The 24,759-nt window shown below is 41.5% G+C and overlaps 1 protein-coding gene across 1 annotated transcript in view; it reads right to left on the bottom strand.

The window, feature by feature from the left end:
* Nucleotides 1-18,350, bottom strand: part of EMILIN3 (elastin microfibril interfacer 3) — a 36,504-nt gene extending 18,154 nt beyond the window's left edge. Inside the window, exon 1 of the mRNA XM_026697315.2 lies at nucleotides 17,770-18,350. Coding sequence (XP_026553100.1) covers nucleotides 17,770-17,975 — 206 coding nt within the window. The 5' untranslated portion in view covers nucleotides 17,976-18,350. The remainder of the gene's footprint in view (nucleotides 1-17,769) is intronic.
* Nucleotides 18,351-24,759: the final 6,409 nt, after the last annotated feature.

The raw sequence follows: 24,759 nt of genomic DNA, 5'->3' as shown, positions 1-24,759 counted from the left end.
GGTGCAATGTTGATCTATATTCAAAAATGTGGGAACTATTATTGCACTGAGTGCTCTGCATTTATTGTGCATGGACTATAGCTAATTAGACTGCTTTATTATGATGAAAAGACCTTCCTTACTTGACATAAAAATCTTGGAATTTATAATATGTTTATACAGTACTTTGAAGTTATAACATTGTGTTCCTCAAGCACACTTTCTTTTGGGGAAAAGGAAGACAAATTCTCCTCTACATAATCTACAGTTAATCACAGTGATGGAATTGGAATAACTTAACAGCCTGTTCTCTGGGTGGGTAGGCGTGGCCGATTGGTCATGTGACTAGGTGGGTGACATCACTCATCACACCCAGCCCTGCCTCCTGGCCACACGCCTCTAAAGCAGAGATAGGATCCAGCCGTTCGGGTGTAATCCTACCACTGGCTGGCTCTGCTCTCGCCTGTTTTTTTGGCTTGTTTTTAGGGCCATTTTCAGGCCATTTTCCAGCTATTTTCAGGCTGTTTGTAAGGCCATTTTTTGCCTGAAAAACATCCCAAAATGGGCCAAAAAACACCCCCAAAATGGCTCAGAAAATGGCCTGGAAAACAGGCCAGAAAACGAGCAGGGACAGAGCCAGCCAGTGGTAGGATTTGCTGGTTCGCCGAACTTTCAGTCTAGTTTCTAATAAAAACCAGTATAGCATTCACCTTTTCACAGTTGCCATACTCCCATGATATCTTAACTGACTCTCCACCTCCATCAGTCATATTTTTATGATGACTTTTTTTATCATTTCCTTTTTGCTCCCATTGGTTTACAGTTTTACTGAACTGCACTTGCCTTTTTCTCTCATTCATCCCTTTTATCTTTTTCCCACCCTGAATGATTTATTCTATCTCAAAATCTGGATATCTCATTGCTCAACTCTATCTTCTGATCATTTATAAATAAATTGAAAAGCAACCATTCCTTGGAGGACTGAGCAAAGGCCCACCCTACATCTGGAAGTGTTTATAGCTGGAATTGTTCATGAGAAACCAATAGCAGCCTGGAGATGACTGTATACCTAGAAGATAATACAGCCCTTTTCTCCTTTATTTGAAGGCTTCTGGAAATGGTCAAGACAGGGCACCAAATCACAGAAGAAGAAATGCATTATTCTGCTTACAATTGATTATGGTCTACTTGCTGTTTGGGTTCAGTGTGACTATTTGGCCTGTAGTAGCCTCCTCAACCATAGGAGACTGAGAGTAGGTTACCATTAAATCTTTGAACTGATTGCTTAAAAAATGCTTGTCTTTAAGGAAAGCTGTAGGGATTCTTCCAGTTGCATAGCACTAAAATGGATGGAACCAGATCAGGAATCTTTGATTGAAGATATATAGAATATGTAGTAGATAAGGGAAAGTAAATCAGATTAAGGGTAATGGGGAACATAAATGTCCATTACAAAACTACAATGATTTAAAAAAATGATGAAATGTGCATTTGAAAAGGATGAGGGAGAAGGGAGTAGGGAAGAGGAGTAATTGTAGTAGGAGGGTCAGGAGATAGGTGACTGATAAAGCAAGCTTCTCCATCAGTAAGGTGACCAACTTTTTTACAATGAGAAGGAGGACACAAATAAATTGAAGAAAACAACCAAAGCCACTTGCACGTGGTGCACTCTCTCAAAACAGTTCTCCTGTGTGGAGCACATGTGTCTCATAATCACGTCTTGCCACACTGTACCAAGCCTTGATGAATCGTCATGTCAAATACAAATACATCACATCACACACACAACGGATTGGATCAGCATCAATGAAATACAGAGATTTACAGATTAGTCTTCAAATATCAAAAAGGAGGACATGTAGGAGGACACTTTTTGAGAGAGGACAGAACTTACAAAAGGAGGACTGTCCTCCCTAAAGGAGGACAATTGGTCACCTTACCATCAGATAACTCAGTACTAGGGTCTGGAATCCCAAAACACCCCTCCCAAAGTCTGATTACAACAGCCAAGCCAAGCCCAGTTCTGCCTTTCTAGACAAAATGCATATGGCTAGGCATACAACACAACAAATAACATCTTGCTGGTAAACTTGAAGCAAGGAATCCCAAGCACTTCCCGGAGAAAGTGGATGAGGACTCAGCATTCCTAAAACAGCGACTTTTCGCGCGATCATCCCAGAATCCCTGGTAATGGATTCTGGTTGCCAGAATCCCTGGTAAGGAGTATGCCTGGATTCCAGTAGGAAGACTTGCTTAAAGATGTTGTGAAAGGCTGATATGATCATTTCATTTCTTTTATGCAACAAGAAATAAAGATGTTACAGATATTATATCTGAGGTCAGTTAAATGGCAATGTAAATATTACCTTTATCAAAGCTGATACATATCACATCTGAAACTGAGACTTTAAACTATGAACTTTGAGAATTTGGCAGATAATGTTTTCTCTAAAATCCACTGCAGCACTAGCTGGAATCCTGAAATAATGGCTGCATTAATTTTAAAGTGGAATGCCATCTGTTTGCAATTTGATAATAATGGAAATCACTTAGTACAAAAAAAACCAAAGTGCATGTAAACACCCCAAACTTCTTGAACATCTCTCTGACATTACAAAGTGCTAGAAACTTTAAATCTTTGACATGAGGTGTACTTTATATTATCATCATAAGCTGCATCCGCTGAATTGAAAATTAAAATACATCACAATGAAAAATCAGTCATGGGGTTTGAAGGCTACTTGTTGAGCTCTTTGGGTTGGAACAGGCTCATACCTAACTTTAGCTAAAAAGTTGAAGACTTAAGAGGAACAAATTGCCTTCTGCAATTGCGGGTGCTCCATCACTGGATGTTTTTAAAAAGAGATTGGATAACCATTTGTCCAGAATGATAGAGGGCAGGGGTCCCCAACCCCCAGGCCATGTCCCACTCAGGGTCTTGAGCCATTCAGAACTGGGCCAACAGAAGTGGCAGGTGAATGTGTACATGCACCCCTACTCACACAAGCATGCACTCTATTTGCTGGAGCTGTGCATGCGCTAGCCTGCCACTCATGCAGAACCATCCCCTCTCTACCCCTGCCAGTTTGCAAAGCCAAAAGTTTGGGGAACCCTGGTATAGGGTCTTCTGCTTTAGCAGGTGATGGACTAGAAGACCTCCAAGGTCCTTTCCAAATCTGTTTATCAAGTTTGAAGCATACTTTTGTGATTGCAACCATTATTGCTTCTCAGCTTGCCAACAAGTCAGGGGAGAGGGAAGGGTAAGATGGAATGTAGTCTCTAGACATCAAGAAGACGAACCATGAGAGCCAAGGACACTTCAGCAGGTGTTTGCCAAAACCAAAGATCTTTTCTCATAATAATACAATGACATTCAATTGGACAATGTGACCTGCATTAATAAGGGGAGAGAGAAACCTATATTTTAATTATGAGGTTTGCATAGAAATTAACTAGTTCTGGTTTTGCCCACATCTATGTTGATCTGATGTACTCAATAAAGTTTTGCATTCAGAGATTGAATCATCTTGACCGTGCTTGCTTTGATTGGGTTTGTCAATCAGAACATTGACAATGTTATTCTATGTTCTGTAAAACTTTAATTTGGCTCCACCTCTGAAAGAAGTAATAATTTCCTTGAATTAGGCTTAACTTCTGATGATTTTATGGATACACCAATGGGGTTTTCTTGGTAATCGTATAGAAATCATACAATATGTCTTTTCTGAGATGCTTTTCCAATTTTCTAATGTAACCAATTGTCCAGAATGTCCTGATGGCATCTCACCTAAGTAAAACTGAGTTAGTAATTGTGAATCACAGTGGCATAGAACAATGTATACTATCTATGAAATAAAGGGAATAGGTACACTGGCAATGGTGACGCCACTTAAAGACAGGAATGTAACAAGAGAGTGAGAGATGCAACAAAAAGCTTCTATATATTCTCATCTCCAACAGAATTTCTGTCCAGAGTTTTGGGGTTTTCCATGCACTTTTCCATGACATTCTGTTCTGTTTCATTGTTCCATCCTGTTTTCTATTCCTCCCCTCATTTTTACTCCAATGGACACTCAATGGGTTTTTTGGCCATGATCTTACTCCCTCAAAATTTCTAAAACATTTTGTGTCGGTTGTTCTGGTTTTTCTGGAATTCTTTATACCCCCTTCATTTCTCAGAGGTTCTATTCAACTCAATCAGTCCTCTCCACCTGAGTTTGCCATTAGAAAGAGAAAGAGACAGAATACTGGAGAATTAGTGGGGTGGGAGCATCTCTAGGCAGGTAATGAGTCCCCTAGCCACCCCCCTGAGCAACCTGGCTAGTCCCTCTTTTGGATAGCCCTGCAACTACTAGTTTTATGATCCAGTGAGGTGGACACATCCTAAGCCTGGATGTCATCCTAAGCCTGGACACATCCTAATCCTACAATGTCATCCCACAGGACCAGGAAGTCTGTCTACATGTATTTCTGCAGATCCTGGAATGATTTCCCCCAGAGATCTGTATGAATCCTATGGCTTTTAGGGAATCATTAAAGACCTACCATATTTTTTGATGTATAAGACGTACCCCGCCCCCCGCCCCCAAATGGGTGGAAATATCTGTGAGTCTTATACAGTGAATATTATTGAAGCCCTGCCCAGGAGATGGCTCCTACCCTTCAGTTTCTGCCTCCCAACAATTCACCTCCTTGCAGCAAACAGCCTGGTCAACCTGATTTAGCATGAGCAGCTGATTGTCAGTTGGATCTGTCTCCCAGAATACCGACGATCAGCTGTTCCAGTCTGCAGGGATTGCCATCGCCTATTTTTGGCCTCCGTGTGCCCCAGAGGCCGAAAATGGGGTATGTGGAGGCTGAAAATGGAGCACACGGAGGGGGAGATAGGTGGTGGCAATCCCTGCAGACTGGAACAGCTGATCATCAGTATTCCGGGAGGCTGATCCAACTGACAATCAGCTGCTCATGTTAAATCAGGCTATGCTGAAGCTGACCAGGCTGTTTGCTGTTTATTGCAAGGAGGCAAATTACCGGGAGGCAGAGGCATATTTGTTTTCTTGTTTTCCCTCCTCAAAAGTTAGGTGCGCCTTATAGTTTGGAGCGTCTTATCATCCAAAAATACAGTAACTTTTCTTCTAAGCCAGGGGTGTCAAACTCACGGTGTGAGGGCCAGATGTGTCAAACACAGGCTATGCCCACCTGTTTCAGTGAAGAGGGGGAAGTCACAATATATCATGTGACAAAAACATGATGCTGCAAGTTTGACACCCCTGTTCTAGGTCTTGGGGACAGGGTGATTGTGGGACCCCATTTTATTTCAGTTCTGTGAGGTTTATGATTGATATTTTGCTCTTCTGGTCAGTACTTCAGTATATTGTAAATAAAAGATTAAGCAACCCATAGTTGTACAGGAAGTCTCAAATTTAACAAACAAACAAATAAATGTCCTATGACATTAATAATTGGCCTTTTTATTTAGTTTTTTATGCCTTATGTTGTGTTTAAATCCTGTTTTTACAATGTAGCTGTCCAAAGTTTTTTAAAGCCAGGCAGTACCCAAGTCAATTAGGTAGGTAGGCAGGCAGGCAGGCAGGCAGTCCTGCTGCCTTTGAACATGACAAGGTGAAATTGCCAATCCAGTTGGATCCTGGGAAAGAGAGATCATTTTGTATTTTATTCAGGCAAAGAAATATTTTCAGCTGGTTGATTTGGGCTTCCATGGCATGGTCTGCACTAATCAGGCAAAACAATGGTTTTATTCTGAAGAGTTCCCTTTGCTGCATTAACTTTGAATGAATGGGAAACATTCCAATTTGTAAGATGAGTTCCCATCTGCAGTTGGAGATGTACAGTTGCCCATTTCAGTGTATCCATACATAATACATATCGAATATTTCCCTGAATCAGCATGAAGGATTGCCCGTGTTAGCACAACACCCCCTTAATCTGGCTACTGAATTAATCAAATTTCTGGTTTTGCAGAATCCGTTGACCTATAAACAAACAAAACTGGATTGAGTTTACCCAGTGCACTAAGCCACAAAACAACAGAGTAAACTTAAAACTAACCAAGCTTCAGTCATTATGCAAATGGAGCTGCTCAGCCTTTAACAGGTCTGGTGAAGCATGTTCTGCAAATGCAGCTAGCTTTCCTTTTAGTCCTGCCATGCGGTAGGTCTCCGGGATGCTTGATTTCCACCCTCTGGGTGCAGGGAGCCTAAAATTCCCTCCAGATTATCAGTCAGTTATTCTATTCATCCATCCAAACAATCAGCCCAAGCACTGAAATCTCTTTCTGTGTTTACACATTCTCCCAGGAGAAAGAATAGCAGATTCTCACAGTGCAGACATGGAGCCTGGCCCTTTCTTTTTTGTGTTAACCTAAGCACTTTAAGAGAGAGACAGAGACAGAGAGAGACAGACAGAGAGAGAGAGACAGAGAGAGAGACAGAGACACATACACACAGAGACAGAGACAGATGAGACACAGAGAGAGAGAGAGACAGAGAGAGAGACAGAGACAGAGAGCGCCAATGGACCTGTGTCATACATGTCTGTACTTAAATAGATCCTTTCCCTTTTTGTGAGTTTCTTTCTAAAAACTTAAGTAGCTGCTTAGTTTGAATGGATGTAGCAAAGCATGCTGCAGAACTCACCTTCTGCCTATCAAGGAGAAAGAAGACACATAGCAGTGTTCAATACAGGCAGCTCTTGACTTATGAACAGCTTCTCATCAATTCTGTAGAGATTCTCAGTCACCCAGGTCATGGTTCTCCCGAAGGTGCTTTTTGGGGAGGCAACTGGACTTTCTTGTTTTTCTTTTTGAAGATGTTTCGCTTCTCATCCAAGAAGCTTCTTCAGCTTCCATTCCCCACTATCCTGTCAAGGCTGAAGAAGCTTCTTGGATGAGAAGCGAAACGTCTTCAAAAAGAAAAACAAGAAAGCCCAGTTGCCTCCTGAAAAAGCACCTTTGGGACTTCTAATCAATTGCTCAAACGAACTCCAAAAGCTTCAGTTCTGAAGTTCTGACATCAGCCCTCCCCATGGTCATGTGACCACCTTTTGGGAACTCTGCAGTCAGCTTGAACTTATATTCATTTGTAAAGTCCTGCACTCATTTGATCATGATTTAAGGTGTTTTTGCCAGAAGCCAGCATTTATTTCTGCCCCATAGCCAGCAAAGAGTTTGTTTAATGACTGCAGCATTCACTCTGTAACTGCGATGTTCACTTTACGACTGTAGCATTCATGGAATAGCCACAGCAAAAAACAGTCATAAAATGGGGTCTGGTCATCTGCTTTACAACCATCACAACTTACGACTCTAATTGCCAGGCTCAATTATAATCATAAGTTAAGGACTACCAATATGCAAGAATGACTGGGTCAGTGCTTACTTTCATGCATTTTGTGTGTATTCACTATGCTCAAACTTTATATTTTTTTCCAGTAACAGGTCTATTTATGTTAATATTAATTCTAAGGGCCAAATAATATAATAAAAGGTCATCTTTAGTCATAGCAGGTGACTTAGAAAACTTCAAATGTTAATCTCAGTTGCATCTATTAAAAAAACCATATGTTTCTCATCCTGTTTTTCATAGTAGCTAACCAGATGCCACCATAAAACATGTGCAGGTACTAATACCACTCTATAAAGCCTTAGTAAGACCACACCTAGAGTACTGCATCCAGTTTTGGTCACCACATTATAAAAAAGAGGTTGAGACTCTAAAAAAAGTACCGAGAAGAGCAACCAGGATGATTAGAGGACTGGAGACTAAAACATATGAAGAACGGTTACAGGAACTGGGCTTGGCTAGTCTAGTGAAGAGAAGGACCAGGGGAGACATGATAGCAGTCTTCCAATATTTGAGGGGCTGCCACAGGGAGGAAGGGGTCAATCTATTTTCTAAAGCGCCTGTAGGCCAGACAAGGAATAATGGATGGAAACTGAACAAGGAGAGATTCAACCTGGAAATAAGGAGAAACTTTCTGACCGTGAGAACAATCAACCAATGGAACAGCTTGCCCTCGGAAGTTGTGGGAGCATTATCACTTGAGACTTTCAAGAAGAGATTGGACTGCCATTTGTCAGAAATGGTGTAGGGTCTCCTGCTTGGATGGCGGGTTGGACTAGATGATGTATAAGGTCCCTTCCAACTCTGATTATCTGGAACAGTTATAGCCAGCCACTGCTGTTCCTTTCATTTATTGCCTTTCAGGACAAGAAATCCTCAAACCCTTTTACTTGTGATGAAATTCCTAAATATTGTGCTGGAGACTATCTGGAGGGTAGCAAGCTGGGAAAAAACTATGATAAATGTTTAGGGGTTGTTCTGATATGTTTCTAAAGTCTTCTATGCCAAGACAAGAGAATTCCCCTGGCAATCAAGGGACAGCCAAAAAATGACCTCCTTTAGGTTGAATGACCAGCTCTTTTAAAGAATGGCTTTTAAGAAATAGTATTTTAAAACTCTCCTAGAAGATGTTTGGCTACAAAAACCACATACAATGTCCTTTTCAGGGACTGAAGAAACAGCCCCATGTGTAACTCACCAGTAGCATCTAAAAAAAAAAAAGAAACCTGGTTAAACAAACTGTTTAGGCAAAAGTTTGCAAGGAGCTTGGTGGATTTCATATAGGTGCAAACCAGGTTGGATTGAAATACAAAGGCTGGAATCAGGGATGGGATTCTACTGGTTCAGACCAGTTCTATAGAACCGGTTGTTATGATTCTGCGCAGTTTGGAGAACTAGCAAATCCTGCCCCTGGCTGGCCCCGCCCCTCACCACCCGCCTCTCCCCGTCCAGTCAGTCCTTATCGCGCATGCGCAAGATCATGCACGCACACCCAGCATCCATTTTTTTCCCTTCCTGAGCCCCCTAGGAAGCTTCCCTGAGACCCAGAAGGCCCCGAAAAAGAGTGTGGGGGGGTGCTGTGCAGCCCCCAGCTCCATTTTTTTCCCTTCCTGAGCCCCAGGGAAGCCTTCTGGGAGCAAACCTCCCACCAGGAGGCTTCCCTGAGGCCTAGAAGGTCCAAAAATAGGGGAAGTGTTGCTGCAAAAAACCCACGCCCACCCAGTCACATGACCATACCCACCTAGCCATGCCCATGGAACCAGTTGTTAAAATATTTGAATCCCTCCCCTGGCTGGAATGCATGCATGACAACACGGAGTCTCATGTAATGCACAATAATTATTTACTCCTTCAGATCCTGAAGAAGAAGCTTGTGAGGCTCCGCCTTTGATTCCTCCTTTAAAACCTTTCAAACTGTTCTATTAATTCACTTCAACCTCCATTTCTCTCAGCCCAAGCCTGAAAATCTTTGGATAAAGCGAAATCAAATGATTGTTGCTCAAAATATCAAAGGCTTTAACCTTACTTGTGTCAGGAGCAGAGCAGGCCACAACATGCCTGCAGACCTCTCTTGTGGGACTTGCCAAGTTCTTTACCTTACCTGACTTCACCTGGTTTGATTTCATTCAATCTCTTGTCCCTCTTGCCAATGAAGAACCAGTTGTTCTCTCTCAGTCCAGCCTATCTCGAAGAACATAAAACAAATGGAGATTCCAAGGTATACTACTTCCAGCTCCAGAGGGAAAATTCTAAATCTAATAAAAAGAAGTGTTGCCATCCCTGCAATATTCTTAAAATTCCAAATGAGCCCACCAGTTCATATGTGTTGCCTGTCTTTCCTCTCTGTTTTAGTCCATTTTTGGAAAGGCCCCATAACTCAGCAGGAGGACACAGCCTTCAATTTTCATCCAGTGGATCTCTCCAGAGCATAGGAAACACATATCCCAGATGCTCTTACCAGCATCTGCATGGGATATGCTATTTTGCCTTTCATTAAAAATGTTGCTTTCTGTTCAGCCTCATGCACTCTGAGCTGTGCTAAGAAACAGTTCCTTGCAACTCCTTCCTCCATAATGAAGTTGGAGAGCTCAGGTGGCTTAGAGGTGGAGCTCTTGCCTCACAATCAGGAGGCTGTATGTTCGATCTTAGGTAGACTCTCCTACTCGAGTAGGGGGTTGGACTAGATGAACTCCAGGTTCCTTCCAACTCTGTTATTCTATGATTCTAAGTGTACTGTTGTACTGGTAAAAGTCTGTAGCGATTCTATTTATTTATTTGGTTTGTCAATTGCTTACAAGATAATAGGTATAAGTAAAAACATAGTTATGAATACATGGATACATATAAGAAAAAATAAATAAAAGAAACAATAGGACAGGGATGGTAGGCATGTTGGTGCACTTATGCATGCCCCCTACAGAATTCTTAGGAAAAGGGTAAGGTCAATAGTAGACAGTCTAAGGTTAAAGTTGTTGGGGTTTGGGGAAGAAACCACAGAGTCAGGTAGAGTATTCCAGACATTGACCACTCTGTTGCTGAAGTTGTATTTCCTGCAATCAAGTTTGGTGCGATTAACCTTGAGTTTGTATCTATTGTTTGCTCTTGTATTGTTATGGTTGAAGCTGAAGTATTCATTGACAGGTAGGATATTGCAATGTACGATTTTATATCCTATACTTAGATTGGACCAAAGGTGGCGTAGTTCTAGGTTTTCTAGGTGTAGAATTTCGAGTCTGGTGGCATAAGATATTCTGCGACAAGTAGAGGAGTGGAGGACTCTTCTTGTGAAATATTTCTGGACTTTCTCGACTGTGTTAATATCAGATACATAATGTGGGTTCCAGACTGATGAGCTGTATTCAAGTATTGGTCTAGCAAATGTTTTGTATGCTCTAGTTAGTAGTGTAATATTACCAGAGAAAAAGCTACGTAAGATTAGATTAACAACTCTGAACGCCTTTTTGGCTATGTAGTTACAGTGGGCTCTAGCACTTAGATCATTTGAGATGAGTACTCCAAGATCCTTGACAGAGTTTGGATCATCAACAAGGTCTTGACTATTCAGCCTGTTTTCTGAATTTTTTTTGCCAATATGTAAGATAGAGCATTTGTTTGTTGAGATTTGAAGTTGCCATTTGTTTGACCATTCTGATACATAGTCGAGGTCTTTTTGAAGGGTAGCAGTATTGTCTGTTGTGTTGAATAGCTTTACATCGTCAGCGAAGAGGACGCAGTTGCTCTTAATATGATCACAGAGGTCATTTATGTAGAGTATGAACAGAGTTGGTCCGAGAACACTGCCTTGGGGGACACTACTGTTGACAGGTACAGAATTTGATAGACACTCCCAATTTTGATCATTTGTTGTCTGTTTGACAGGAATGCTTCTATCCAGTTATGCAGTTGTCCAGAGATACCGTAAGATTTTAGTTTTAGGAGTAGTTTGTCGTGTACCACTGAATCAAAGGCTTTACAGAAGTCTTTGTAGATTGCATCTATTGCTTTGCCCTGATTGAGTTGTGTAATCCATATGTTTTTGCAGTATAAGAGCTGTAGATTGCAGGATAGTTTTTTCTGAAACCAAATTGTTTATTAGAGAGTAGTTTGTCTCTAAGTGGACGATGATGGATTGGTTAATAATTGATTCCATGACTTTACAGGTGACGCAGCATAAGGAGATTGGTCTGTAATTTTCAACTAGGCTGGGGTCTCTCTTTTTGAAGATGGGGGTGATTGTGGCTTGTGACCATAGTTTTGGCAAGGAGCTGGTCCCGAAAAGTTTTTCAAAGATTATGCTTAGAGGTTCGGCTATGGCAGTGGATAGCTTTTTTAAGAAGTAGGCAAATATTCCGTCTGGTCCAATAGATAGAGATGGTTTTAGATTGCCTAGTTCTCAGTCAATCCAGGTTGTCCCAAAGATGCTTTTTCAAAAGGCAGCTGGACTTTCTGATTTTTTTGTTTTGAAAGATATTTTGCTTCTCATCCAAGAAGCTTTTTCACCTCTGAGAGGATAGTGGGGAATGGAAGGGTTTATATTCCTTGCAGACAGCTGGTCATTTTCTGACTTTTAGAGGGTCTTTGAAGTACTTGGAGGTTTATCTGTGTCCTCAGGTCACCTGAGCGGTGCTTCTGGTTCCTATAGTCTACATTTTTCTGCTCTGGAAATCCATTCCTACTCCCACACCATTCAAAGGGTGTTCATCCCAAATTGTACAGCTAAAAGTCTATGGAGATTCTCAGCCATCCAGGTCATGGTTGTCCCAAAGGTGCTTTTTCAGGAGGCAACTGGACTTTCTTGTTTTTCTTTTGAAGACATTTCGCTTCTCATCCAAGGAGCTTCTTCAGCTCTGACAAAATGGTGGGGAATGGAAGATTTATATTCCTTGCAGACAGCTGGATATTTGCACCCTTTTAGAGGGTACTATCCTATCAGAGCTGAAGAAGCTTTTTGGGTGAGAAGCGAAATGTCTTCAAAAGAAAAAACAAGGAAGTCTAGCTGCCTCCTGAAAAAGCACCTTTGGGACTGTCACATGGGTAGCAAGAGTTATGCATTACATTCAGAAGACACTTGGCTTATGGCAGAGGTGCCAAATGTTTGGCTCATGTTCCAAGTTTCCCTAACATCCTTTCTATGGGTCATCCAACATGGAAAGAGCTGATCATATAGCTAGTCCTCTACTTATGTCCACAATTGAGCCCAAAATTTGTGTTGAGAAATTTGTTAAGTGAGTTTTGCTCCAATTTACTATTTTTCTTGCCACATTTGTTAAGTGAATTACTGAAGTTGTTAAATGGTAATAGTAATATGGTTGTTAAGTGAATCTGGTTTCCCCATTGACTTTGCTTGTCAGAAGGTCACAAAAGGGGATCCTGTGACTCCCAAAACACTACAACCATCATAATTGTGAATAAGTTGTCAAGCATCCATGACCGTGGGGCTCCTACAAGAGTCATAAGTATGAAAAATGGTCATACGTCACTTTTTTCACTGTTGTCGTAATTTTGAATGGCCACTAAACAAATTCTTGTAAGTCGAGGACTTTTATTTTGTTTGTTTTGCATTTGGGGCTTTGTTTATCCCTTAAAACTTCTGAACTTCTCTTCACAAATAGGCCTTGGTTATGCCCACTTTTGATATATGACTCTTGGCAATGTGATGTAAAGCCTGGCCTTTGAACCAACATTTGTGGCTGGTTTATGAGGATTGGGGTGGGGGGGTGGAGGGAAGATCATTCACACAATTTAATGCATGGTGAAACTTTTCTTCATTAAGAAAGCTCATATTTGGAGCCAAATCAGCCTGATTTGAACTTTCTAGCCTAATAGACAGGTTGGAATACAGTCCCATAATGTTCTTTGGCAGTACATTCCATGAATTAATTATGGGTCGTGTTTCACTGTTTCTTTTGTCCATCCTGAATCTCCTGCCATTGGGTCACCCCTAGTTCTCAGTATTATGGAAAGGGGGAGAATCTGCTCTATCTACTTGCTCCATATCGCTCTTTAATTTTCAGTTTTATTGCATGTCCTCTTAGGAGAATCAAAGTTTCCCAGCCTCTCTCTCAGGAGTGGCATTTCTGGGTGGAATGGTTGACTCCAATTCCACTTCAGCCAGTTTGTGATTATTCTGCAGGAACTCAAGAATATGCCCCACTTTATTTATATTCTTCATACTGGTGGTAGATTGTTGTTTAAAATTAACTGGCTTTGTATGCCAAACAGATTAACGAAGGGGAGCGAGGGGAAGGAAGAGGAGGAAGAGGAAGGAAGGGGAGAAGTCTCATGATACCTAGATTCTTGAAACCCAAATCATTGGAAAATACCCAATCTAAAACTTATGGATTTTGTTGGATGAATATACCATAGTAATATCTAATGTAACTATAACAATACAGGACAAATAACGCTGCTACATTAAAAGAAATAAAACATGCTGGATCAAGATTTAAGGGTATTTGGAATCTTTGTTCTCACTGTAATCCTGCACAACCAAAGGACTCTGCTGGAGTGCACTAACCATAGATATGGGATCACTGAAAACTAAGTTCATCAATGAAGATTCACACCTAAAAGTTGTCTTAATTCAATTTTGGGACAATCTCCCTTGTCTTTCAACACTCCCTCCCATTGCTTGCACAATTGCCTACCTCTTTCAAAGATCTCTTCAGAGGGATAGAGGAGAGCCTGTGAAAAAGTATACCATTCAGCAGATGGTATATAAAATGCAAAGGGAGTCAAGGCTCCTAATGTAAACAACTATTTGCAATTCACAGTTGAATGCACCTGTCAGCAGCCCTTCAAACATTGCTTTAAAAAAATGGCTCCTCTTCTATCTACCCACTCTCTCTTGGGCTTTCACTGAAATCTAGGCAAGCCTTTTGCTTCCCTTTTTGGAAAAAAAAGAAGACTGTAAATAATGACATGCTTCACAATTGAGAAAAAGAATAGATTTTTTGGAACAGATGAAAAGTGCAAGCTTATGCAAAACTCTACTCAGTAGTAATGTGTCTCACTGAGTTCAAGGGGTTGACTCCTAGTAAATAAGGTGGTATAGGAATGTAACCTAAATAAATATCCAGTAGTATCAACTGAACAGAAATAAGCACTTATTGATCCAGCATGGTACAGTGATTAAGGTGTCAGCCAGTCACCGTCTTTTAGCCCTAGAAAGATGTCAAATCACATCTAAAATCTTGCCAAGAAAAGCGCAGGGACCGGTCCTGGCAATGACCAGTATTCAACACAGCTGCAAAGGTGATGACGAAGGACTCACATCATTCGTCAATGTTATCTATTAGACTATAATTCTGAGCATATTGTTTATTAAATGTATATGTTGCCCATCTCACTATCCAAATCAACTCTGGACAGCATATATAAATTAAATAAATAATGACACTATAACAGCATTAATATTGTGGCAGGATCTTGAGTAGTTCCAGGAATGTGGCCTGTGATTTTTACTCATGTCTCTAGTCTTGGGTGAAGTTTCCCTGCAGCATCCTCAGAAATAGGAAAGACAAGTTGCATCAAGAAATGTGGGAGACACATAAACCAATTAGTGTGGTGAACAGTGGTGGGATTCAAAAAAAATTACTACTGGTTCTATGGGTGTGGCTTGGTGGGCATGGCAGGGGAAGGATACTGCAAAATCCCTATTTCCTCCCCACTCTAGGGGGAAGGATACTGTAAAATCCCATTCTCTCCCCACCTCACTAACCCGCTTTCCAGCTCCATTCTCCTGTGCAGGGCAACAAAAGAAGACCCAGCCAATCAGCTGGGACTTGGGAGGTAGAGAATAGATGGGGGCAGGGCCAGTCAGAGGTTGTATTTGCTGGTTATCCGAACTACTCAAAATTTCCGCTACCAGTTCTCCAGAACTGGTCAGAACCTGCTGAATGCCACCTCTAGTGATGATATAGCTAGGGATGCAGACTGACTCCCAGATATCTCTCGATTCCTGTCAGTGGACTGTAATACTTAAAGCATAGGAATGGTGGTTCCCAAGAATTACTCACCCAGTTCCTGCCAAAGGGTTCAATACTTAAAGCATAGGAGTAGAACTAGGGAGACTAGCTAACTTAGGCCCAATTGCTCTCTTTCACCCCCCCTATTTCAGGGGCTTATTTTTGGTGCACAGGAATAGGAGAGATGAAAGAGAGTAAGTTAGTTAGTCATGGTGTCGCAGTGGTTAGAGTGCAGTACTGCAGGCTACTTCTGCCAGCTGCCAACTACCTGCGATTTGGCAGTTCGAATCTCACCAAGCTCAAGGTTGACTTAGCCTTCCATCCTTCCTAGGTGGGTAAAATGAGGACCCAGATAGTTGGGGCAATAAGCTGACTCTGTAAACTGCTTAGAGAGGGCTGTAAAAGCACTGTGAAATGGCATGTATGTCTAAGTGCTATTGCTAGTCTCCCTAGTTCCACTCCCATGCTTTAAGTATTGCATCCACTAGCAGGAACTGGCTGAATGATTCTTGGGAGCTAGTCTGGAACCCTAGCTATAGCATCAGATTAACCCAGAGGTCTCCAAACTTGGCAACTTTAAGATTTGTGGACTTCAACTCCTAGAATTCTGGGAGTTGAAGTCCACAAGTCTTAAAGTTGCCAATTTGGAGACCCCTAGACTAACTGGTTCATATCTTCCCCACATTTCTCTGTGTAACTTACCTTCCCTATTTCTGGAGTACTTCACAAACTATTGCGAAAAAGAAGGAATCTAACAGTGAAATAGGCATGCGGGAGGCCACCAGTGACCGAACTGCTTGTCACAATTTCCTTTTTTACTTTGCAATTTCACAAACAAACTCTTTAGCTTCAGAAGGCAGCCAGCTGCACACTGTCCTGTTCAATGAGACTAAATGCTTAATTTGGGGGATTTCTCCCTTTATGATATATTTTTCCAATACATCGTAAAGATATATTGCAGAGAAGAGCAACCAGGATGATTAGGGGACTGGAGGCTAAAACATACAACAAACGGTTGCAGGAACTGGGCTTGGCTAGTCTAGTAAAGAGAAGGACCAGGGGAGACATGATAGAGGTCTTCCAATATTTGAGGGGCTGCCACAGGGAGGAAGGGGTCAAGCTATTTTCTAAAGCGCCTGTAGGCCAGATAAGGAATAATGGATGGAAACCGAACCAGGAGAGATTTAACCTGGAAATAAGGAGAAACTTTCTGACAGTGAGAACAATCAACCAATGGAACAGCTTTTCCCTCGGAAGTTGTGGGAGCGCCATCACTTAAGACTTTCAAGAAGAGATTGGACTGCCATTTGTCAGAAATGGTGTAGGGTCTCCCGCTTGGGCAGGGGGGTGGATCGCTTCCAATTCTGATTATCTATCAATCTGTAAATCCGTTCCTTCGGTAACCAGTCTTTTGTTTACGCTTATTTCCCAAAGAGTATCTCGGCGTGGGCTCTCTAAAGGGCCATCCACTCTCTACCTGTCTGGAAGTCCCGTTTCTCCACTTGTCTGGGAGCCAAAAAAGCAGGTGATCTTCGTCTCCAAGCTGAAAGCGCCCGCGGTTCCTCCCCCTTCGGCCACGCCCTCGCCTCTCCGCCCTTTCTCCAGCGGGCGAGCGAGCGAGGAGGCGCGCTCAGCTCGAGGAATTCAGAGGGAAAATTCCTTGCCCCTGAACTGGAGAAAGGGTACCCGGGTGTGGGAGCGGGCCGGCCGGGGAACAAATCACCCGCACCTCCCTCCTTCCCTCCCCCGATGGCGCGGTCCTCATCCCGACCGGTTCCGAGTCTTTCGGAGGGGAAAGAAACCCTTATTATGGATTGGATCTCTGGTGTGCAAGCCCCGAACCTGGCAGGGCGGGCAAGAAATTGTGTTCCCCCTCGCAGTGCTGCATCTTAGTTGTCTTTGTCTTAAAATTCGTCCAGAAATAGCTGCCCCCGGTTTCCTGAATACCCTTTGGAGCAGCCGACAATAAAGCGAAAAGCACGCTTTCCCGCAAACCAGCCCGTCCTTCCAGCCCTTTCGCGGAGCATTCCAGATTGCTAAAATCCATATGAATTCTGCAGATCTGTGATCTTCTTGGAAAGAAGGCGAGGAGGAGCAGTATGGGGGCGGGCAGCGCGGAGGGAGGGGGGGTGGGAAGAGAAGTCAATCCCAGACGATATTTCAGCATAAAAGGAGTAGAAAACAGCTACTTCTCTTTCCACCCGTCGTCCTTTTAATGTGGAAATCACTCCCCAATTCATATACCTCAATAGTATTAGGGAGACCTGGGTAAGGGTGGGGAAATCCTCTGGGACAAATTAAATTGACCCACGAATGAAATTGACTACCCACCAGAAGCAAACGAGGAGGAACGGATAAGGAGCACTTCGAAAATTTATGGGGAAGGTGTAACACAATCCCTGGTGCCCGAGAGGTTTGCAAAGACGCGGGAAGAAGGCGCAAACAAAATTAAGATGTCTTACTTATGTCTCGCCAGGGGCTTCTCTGGAGTGAGCTGAGGGCTAGATCCTGAGGTATAGAGGTTGTATCTGTTGCCGTAGGAGATAGGCAGAGGATGGCGGTAATACGTCCCTTTCGCTTCGGTAAGGCAAACCAGGGTCCCAGCGCAGAGCAAAGAGATCGACGTGCCAAAGACAACTTCTCTGCAGAATCCCTTCGCCCGATTCATGGTCCCCACAGATCTCGAGGTCAACTTTCTCCCAAAGAGCTGCTGAAGGAGTTCGGTCGGAGAGTAGTTCGCTCTCGGCTTTCCAGTCTGGAGGGGCGGGAGGTCTCTCCGGAGAGAAGGTGGGCTGCGATTTGGGTGTATGAGTGTGAGTGTGTGTGAATGTGTGTGTGAGTGTGTGTGAATGTGTGTGTGTGTGAGTGTGTGTGTGTGTGTGTGAATTCTTTGCCGAAAGAGAGGGAGACCCAAGGGAGGAGATTCCCTGCCCAGGGAAGGGAAGGGAAGCGCGCTCTCCGCTAGCGCTTCAGCTGCTGGTTCCAGTTCAACGCTCTTTTGTACCTTTCCTTGCCATTCACTTTTCTCCAGGCAGCTCCGGTCCCTAGTACGGTAGGGAGGAGGGGCGGGATCCTCTCTCTGGATTAGCGTAACACTCCTTCCATCCTCTCCTCCAGCCGATTGGCCTTGGAAGTGCTGGCCCAGCCAATCCGGGTACAATCCCTCCGCAGCGCTGCATCAGACACTATCTTTAAAATCGAAGGAGAAGAGGAAAAGAGAGGGAAGGAAAGAGAATAGGTTGGGTGGTGGTGGTTGGGTTGATCCCTCTGATCAGGGAGGGAAGAGAAGGAGTTAAAAAAAAACAACCAGGGATGAGAGAACTAGACAGAGAAAAAGGCCAAGGAAAGGGGGAGGGGGAGGAGGAGAAGTACAGTATGCCAGATACAAGAATGCCACCTTCCAGGAATGTTGGCAGGAGGCGACCTCTTCCCAATTCGGATTCTTGTCTTCATAAAGCTCTGGGTATCCCTGTACATCAAGCAGTTTACAGACACATGGAATTGTGGCAGCTGCCATCCACAAGACGGTACATTTCTTGTACTTGCCTATTTGTCATTGGCTATTTCACGTTTGGATAATCACATTTTAGGTTTTGGGGGGTGAGAAAAGCAGCAGCAGCTCCAAGGCCATGAAACAGAATGAAGTTTAGGGCCCATGTTCCAGGCATGTGCAGTCTAGGGCTTCTCATATGAGCTTGCAGGTTGAAGGCCTGGTTCATTCAGATTGTTTTATGGAACTTAAACAGTACTTTACCCAAGTTGAAAAGCTCAGTGCTAAATGAGCAACTTTGAATTCCCTGCTTATATATGGAAGCTGAACATTTAAGATCTTACTCTCAGCCCCTCTTCCCATTTGTAAATCATTGTGATATTTAAGGAATGACAGTAATATATGTAGTATATCCAAAGGTGACTAACAGTGGGAACAAATGAACTCAAACAAACTCCTGTGTAATGCAATAGAGCAGGTTTCCAAGTCAAAAAGTGTCGTTTTCCAAGCAGGCAAGGTTCCAAAAGCCTTTATTTTGAAACACACACCTGCTTAGTCACTCTGACAGATGACAACTGTTGATTTAAAAACAGCAAGATAGTTTGCATGGCGTTCTGACCTGGTCTTCCATTCTTCTCCTTCTTGATCCTTCAAAAACAATTTGGCCTTGCCTAAAGACCCTTGGATATCCTTGATCCAATAATGATCTATGTTCCAATAATGTGAACACCATTCCTAGCCCCAGAGAAAACTTTTGATCTATCTAGCCAATAGTGGGAGAAGCTTTTCAAGATTTCAAAATAGTGTCTGGTAACTGAAGCTGTTGCTGCTAATATTTCCATGTGAAGCCTGAACTCTGTTCTTGCCAGTAGTATGTCAGGTATAGATTAGGACAAGTCTTGGACCCATTCTCCAACATAAACTAAATATTGTGTGTGTGTGTGTTAATAATGATTATGGACTATTTTTAGAAGTGCACTGTATCAGGTCTCTCCAGTAAAGATTGACTGTACACTTTTACATTTTTGGCATATATAAAGCTTGTAGAAACCCATTAATATTAACAACTGAAAATATATTCCATTAAAAAGTTACTGATTCTTATTTTTAATTGATGCATGTGCAAAGAATGCAATGACCAACACACACTTGATCTGAAAATGCCCATAATATGGAACTTCCATAAATTTCAGAAGTAAGTGACAGAGTACACATGGTATAGATAGAAGATCTCACAATGCAAAAACAAACAAAACCACATAAACTGCTCTAAATATTGAATCTATTACCCAAAATGTGATCAAACCCACATGTGCTCAAAATATATAGGCAGAATTATTTTTATCAGCTAGATGTACATAAGACTTTACATGCTCAGAATGTATAATCATGCAAAGCAGCATTTGATACAGAAAGAAATGGTTGAAACTGTTTCAAATCTTTACAAGAATTTATTGTCCATACAGACAATGTTTTGAAATGGGCTTTCTCTCATTCATAATAAAATGAGCAAAATCTTAGAATAATTTGTTGAGTTTTCTAGCATCCCTTTTTATAATATATTTGGCAGATATATTGGACATATCTGGCAGTTCTTAAGCAGCTATGCTCTGTCTCTGTTTTCCATAATGTAATCTGGTGCATCCCACAGATGTATTCTACTTACAGGATAGTTTGGGAATTCTGCATGGGTATGGGAAGATCACTCCAATGTATTTTAAGTCATAATGCCCCAACCCTTTGTGTAACTCTTTCATCATGACATTTAACACAGAGAAAATGACTTGTGACCAACTTCATTTACAAATTTCCTACCAATAATGGTTTATCATGGTGGAAATGACATTTTACGGCACATTTCAAAACGTTATAACTAGAGGATCTGAAATGATACGGTTTTGCTTCAAACTTGTATTTTTGAAACTTATGTAGTCTTTCTCCCCAAATGCCAGAGAAACAGAGTGGAAGACAATGGCTTATTCAAACTTGGGTTACTTCTTAACCTGCTCCATTAAAGCTGCTCTTAATGTTGGTAATGTCATGCGATACTAGATGGGGGTCTTGATCTTCTATATCCCAAATCTGTATCCAGTCACTAATGGCCTCTTCTGTAAGAAAGGGACTTAGATCGTTTTCCTTTTCCCCAGAACCATGTTTTCTTCAGCCACAAAGAATAATCTGCATTGGTCTCCCTAGCTTTTTGAAGTTTCTGGACCATGGAGAAATAACTTGCAACCTTCCGGACACCGATGGACAACAGCATCTCTAGCATTATAAATACTGGAAGCTGTAGCTCAGCAGTATCTGGGAAAGAGACACATGTTCCTGGTCCCTGTTCTAGATTCTAGGATCCTATATGCATTCCCACAGATTTCTGGTGTCTTAAATCTTATATTGATTTAGAAATGCAGATCCCTTCATTGTCATGATCATCAAGCCATTACTTCTATTCTTTCCCGCTTCATGACAGATCTATGCAACAGGACAACCATGCAACTAACTCTTTTGGCTTTATTATCTAATGACGGCTCCAGCAATTCATGCTCTCATGGGAAGCAGCAGCCATTCTCACAGCCAGTTTTCTAACTGGTTAACCATTCATAGCAACCCTCAAAAAACTCTGGAAATTCTGTTTGATGAGAATATAAAGAAACATGCATTTGAGAACTCTAGGCCACTTCTCAGAAAAACTATTGAATATTTAAGAATAATATTTATTTGTGTATTTGCTGAAGATTTCCAACGAGGGTACTTCTAATACTTCCTGAAGTCAGTGGATTGGAGAAGGCTGCTTAGAGTTTCAGCGCACAAAACTGAAACACTAAAATTATATTTCAGTTTTATGCATTGAAAATGTATTCTCGGCCTTTTCCACTAGGATGCACTCTAAAATTTCCCTGCATTTGGAGCACAGCAAACCAGTGAAGGCTGAGTTATTACATGTTAAAAACCTAGTATTGGTATTGTTTCAGTAGGTTGGCACCAGCCAATCTTGTCTAGACTCAGAAGTTACGTTGGATCAGGTTTGCTTAGTACTGGGATGGGCAAATGCCAGGACATAAGAGGGTTGTAATCTAGATTAAGAAGGGAAAAAAAAGAACGCTTCAGAAGATGGTAATGGCAAACCGCTTCTATACAACTGCCAAGAAAATGACAAGGAAGAATCTATGATAGTGCTGGTTGGGTACTCCTAGGAATTGAAGTCCACAAATCTTAATGTTCCTGAAATTGAGAAATACTGTTGTATAAAGTCACAAGGAGAAAAGCTCAACCTGAAGGAGCTTTTTCTTTTAATGGTGGTACTAAATTTTATCTCATCCTTTCCTAAAATATGCATAAATGTGCATGCTGCTCATAGCTTCCATATCAAGTTGCATTAACAAATCTTATCTAATTTTGAGGCACAAAGTAAGTCCAAAGTATGTGGCAAGGCGCCATAGCTATAAAGACATGAATCTGGATCTAAAATGCAAAATGTAATTAAAATTTCCCATGGATGCTGACATTGGAAACATGTCACAAACTCAAGATGATATCCAATCAAGATCAATGAACATTATTAAAAGAAAATTAATTCAAGGCATTACAATAAATAAAAATTACAGCACAAAGCAGTTAGAAAATACTGTTATTCTCTCTTTGCCATATTTGTCAAATATTCTATGAGTGGCTCTGTCAAATCAGCACAGAACAGCTTTTAGCTTTCTGTTGGTTGATTGATTGATTGATTGATTCACTGATTATGTGCCATTAAGTCATTTTTTATTTGTTTGTAAGGGACGCTGTGGCTCAGTGGCTAAGATGCTGAGCTTGTTGATCAGAAAGGCCTGCAGTTTGGCGGTTCAAAATCACTAGCACCATGTAAGAGTGAGCTCCCATTACTTTTCCCAGCTTCTGCCAACCTAGCAGTTTGAAAGCATGTAAAAATGCAAGTAGAAAAATAGGGACCACTTTGGTGGGAAGGTAACAGCGTTCCGTGTGCCTTCAGCACTTAGTGATGCTGGCCACATGACCATGGAGATGTCTTCGGACAGCGCTGGCTCTTCAGCTTTGTAACAAAGATAAGCACCACCACCACCACCCCAGAGCTGGAACGACCAGCACATATGTGCGAGGGGAACCTTTGTCTTTACCTTTATGTGTGTGTATATGCCTTCAAGTCAATGTTAACTTCTGGAAATTTTCTGGACAAGTTCTGACTGATTTCTTAGCAAGGTTTTTCAAAAGTGCCATTGCCTCCTTCTAGGACTGGAAGAGAGTGACTGGCTCAAGATCAGCCAGCTGGTTTTGTGTCTAAAGCTGTTTCTAGCCTGATGCCTTAAAACCACTACATCACAGTGGTTCTCATTTTGACTCCTGGAGACATGTAGATAGATCTTTTCCATAACAATCTCTCCCTAACATGTTCTTATAAGTCTTCCAACAGAGTATTCACTGACACTGTAACTGGGTCCCTCCACTTTGCTACTGGTCATCTTCTTCTTCACTTTCCTTTCAACTTGCCCAGTGTTTGGGAGCTTGCTAATCTAGCCATTCAGTCATAGTTCATTAAAGAACTATGGGACAAATTTTACTTTTTGCAACTCACTATCTGGGAAATATATGCTGCCAAAAGCTTTTCCGTACATGGATTTTCCTCCATTAGTCAGCCATTTACTGTCTCCCTCCTTATTATGGACTTTACAAGTCAAAAGCAATAACAAATATTCCATACAATATAGAAGTACACATCTATAATCCAAACTGGAGATCATTTGGAACTGCTTACTAAATCCCAGTCTAGATTAGTGATAAGCAGAGGAGAGCAAATATAATTTGTAAACTGATCCAGGATATATTTATTTCATTTCTCTAGAAGTAGGCTGTACAAGAGCCAACAGTTAGACTGATTGTGTCCTTTCATGATGAAAAGGCATGGAATCACACATTTTGCAATGGAATGCTTTAAAAAAAGACAGACCTTAAACTGCAACTGTGCCTATATATCTATCTTGGTGACGGTGATGTGGTTAGAATGCAATATGGTAGGCTAACTCTACCCACAGCCAGAAGATTGATACTAACCAGCTCAGGGTTGATTCAGCCTTCCATCCTTCTGATGTTGGTAAAATGAGGACCCAGATTGTTGGGGGCAGTACGCAAATAACGCTGACATTGTAACCCACCCAGAGAGTGCTGTAAAGCACTGTGGAGTGGTATATAAATCTAAATGCTATTGCTATGGCTATAGTGCTATTGGTATCTTTCCATCCTTCTTAAAATGGGATACTCAGAAGTTAATGGGGACAGTCATCTGTTTATAGATTTGCCTGTTTATGATCCAGAGACAAAATTTAAAAATACCATCTTCATATTTTTATATTTCTTTAAATTTCAGGATTAAGTAAACAATAAATTAAAATGACATATTCTTTTAAAAGTTATCCTTACTCTAGTTGCTAAAAGCAGAAAAAATATAAAATGCCACAGTGAAATGTTGCATCACTCTTTGTTTAAGCAATTATCTTATTTTTCTTTTTAATTAAAGTTGAATACAGTTGTTTGAAAGACTGTCAACTTTATTGCAATGAATTACAGAGATCTTTGTTACTTCTCTAAGAACTGATGATCATACTCAGTAAATAATAACTCTATGAACCATAGCTACTGTATTGCCTACAATGTCAGCATGGATGGTTTAAGGTTTATTATTTAATATTTTGCTCCAGGACAAACGGCAGATTGATAACCACCACCACCTTTGTCCAGCAGAGGTCACTCCATATCTCCAGAAAGGTGAACCCTATATTGAAAAGCAGGGTCAAAAGGGTTCTCCTGTGCCAAGAAAAGGGACATTTCTCAGCTTCTGCCAGGTACAACATGGAACCTCAACATTGCTCTTCAGAATGAACCATAGAAAATAAGTATAAACAATTCTCATTTCAAAAAATTATAACATAAAATCACAAAATCATGTGAAAAG

Source organism: Pseudonaja textilis, chromosome 3 (assembly GCF_049901715.1).
Source record: "Pseudonaja textilis isolate UNSWEBS1 chromosome 3, rPseTex1.2, whole genome shotgun sequence".
Classification (NCBI taxonomy): Eukaryota; Metazoa; Chordata; class Lepidosauria; order Squamata; family Elapidae; genus Pseudonaja; species Pseudonaja textilis.
This window is presented reverse-complemented; position numbering and strand designations above follow the sequence as displayed.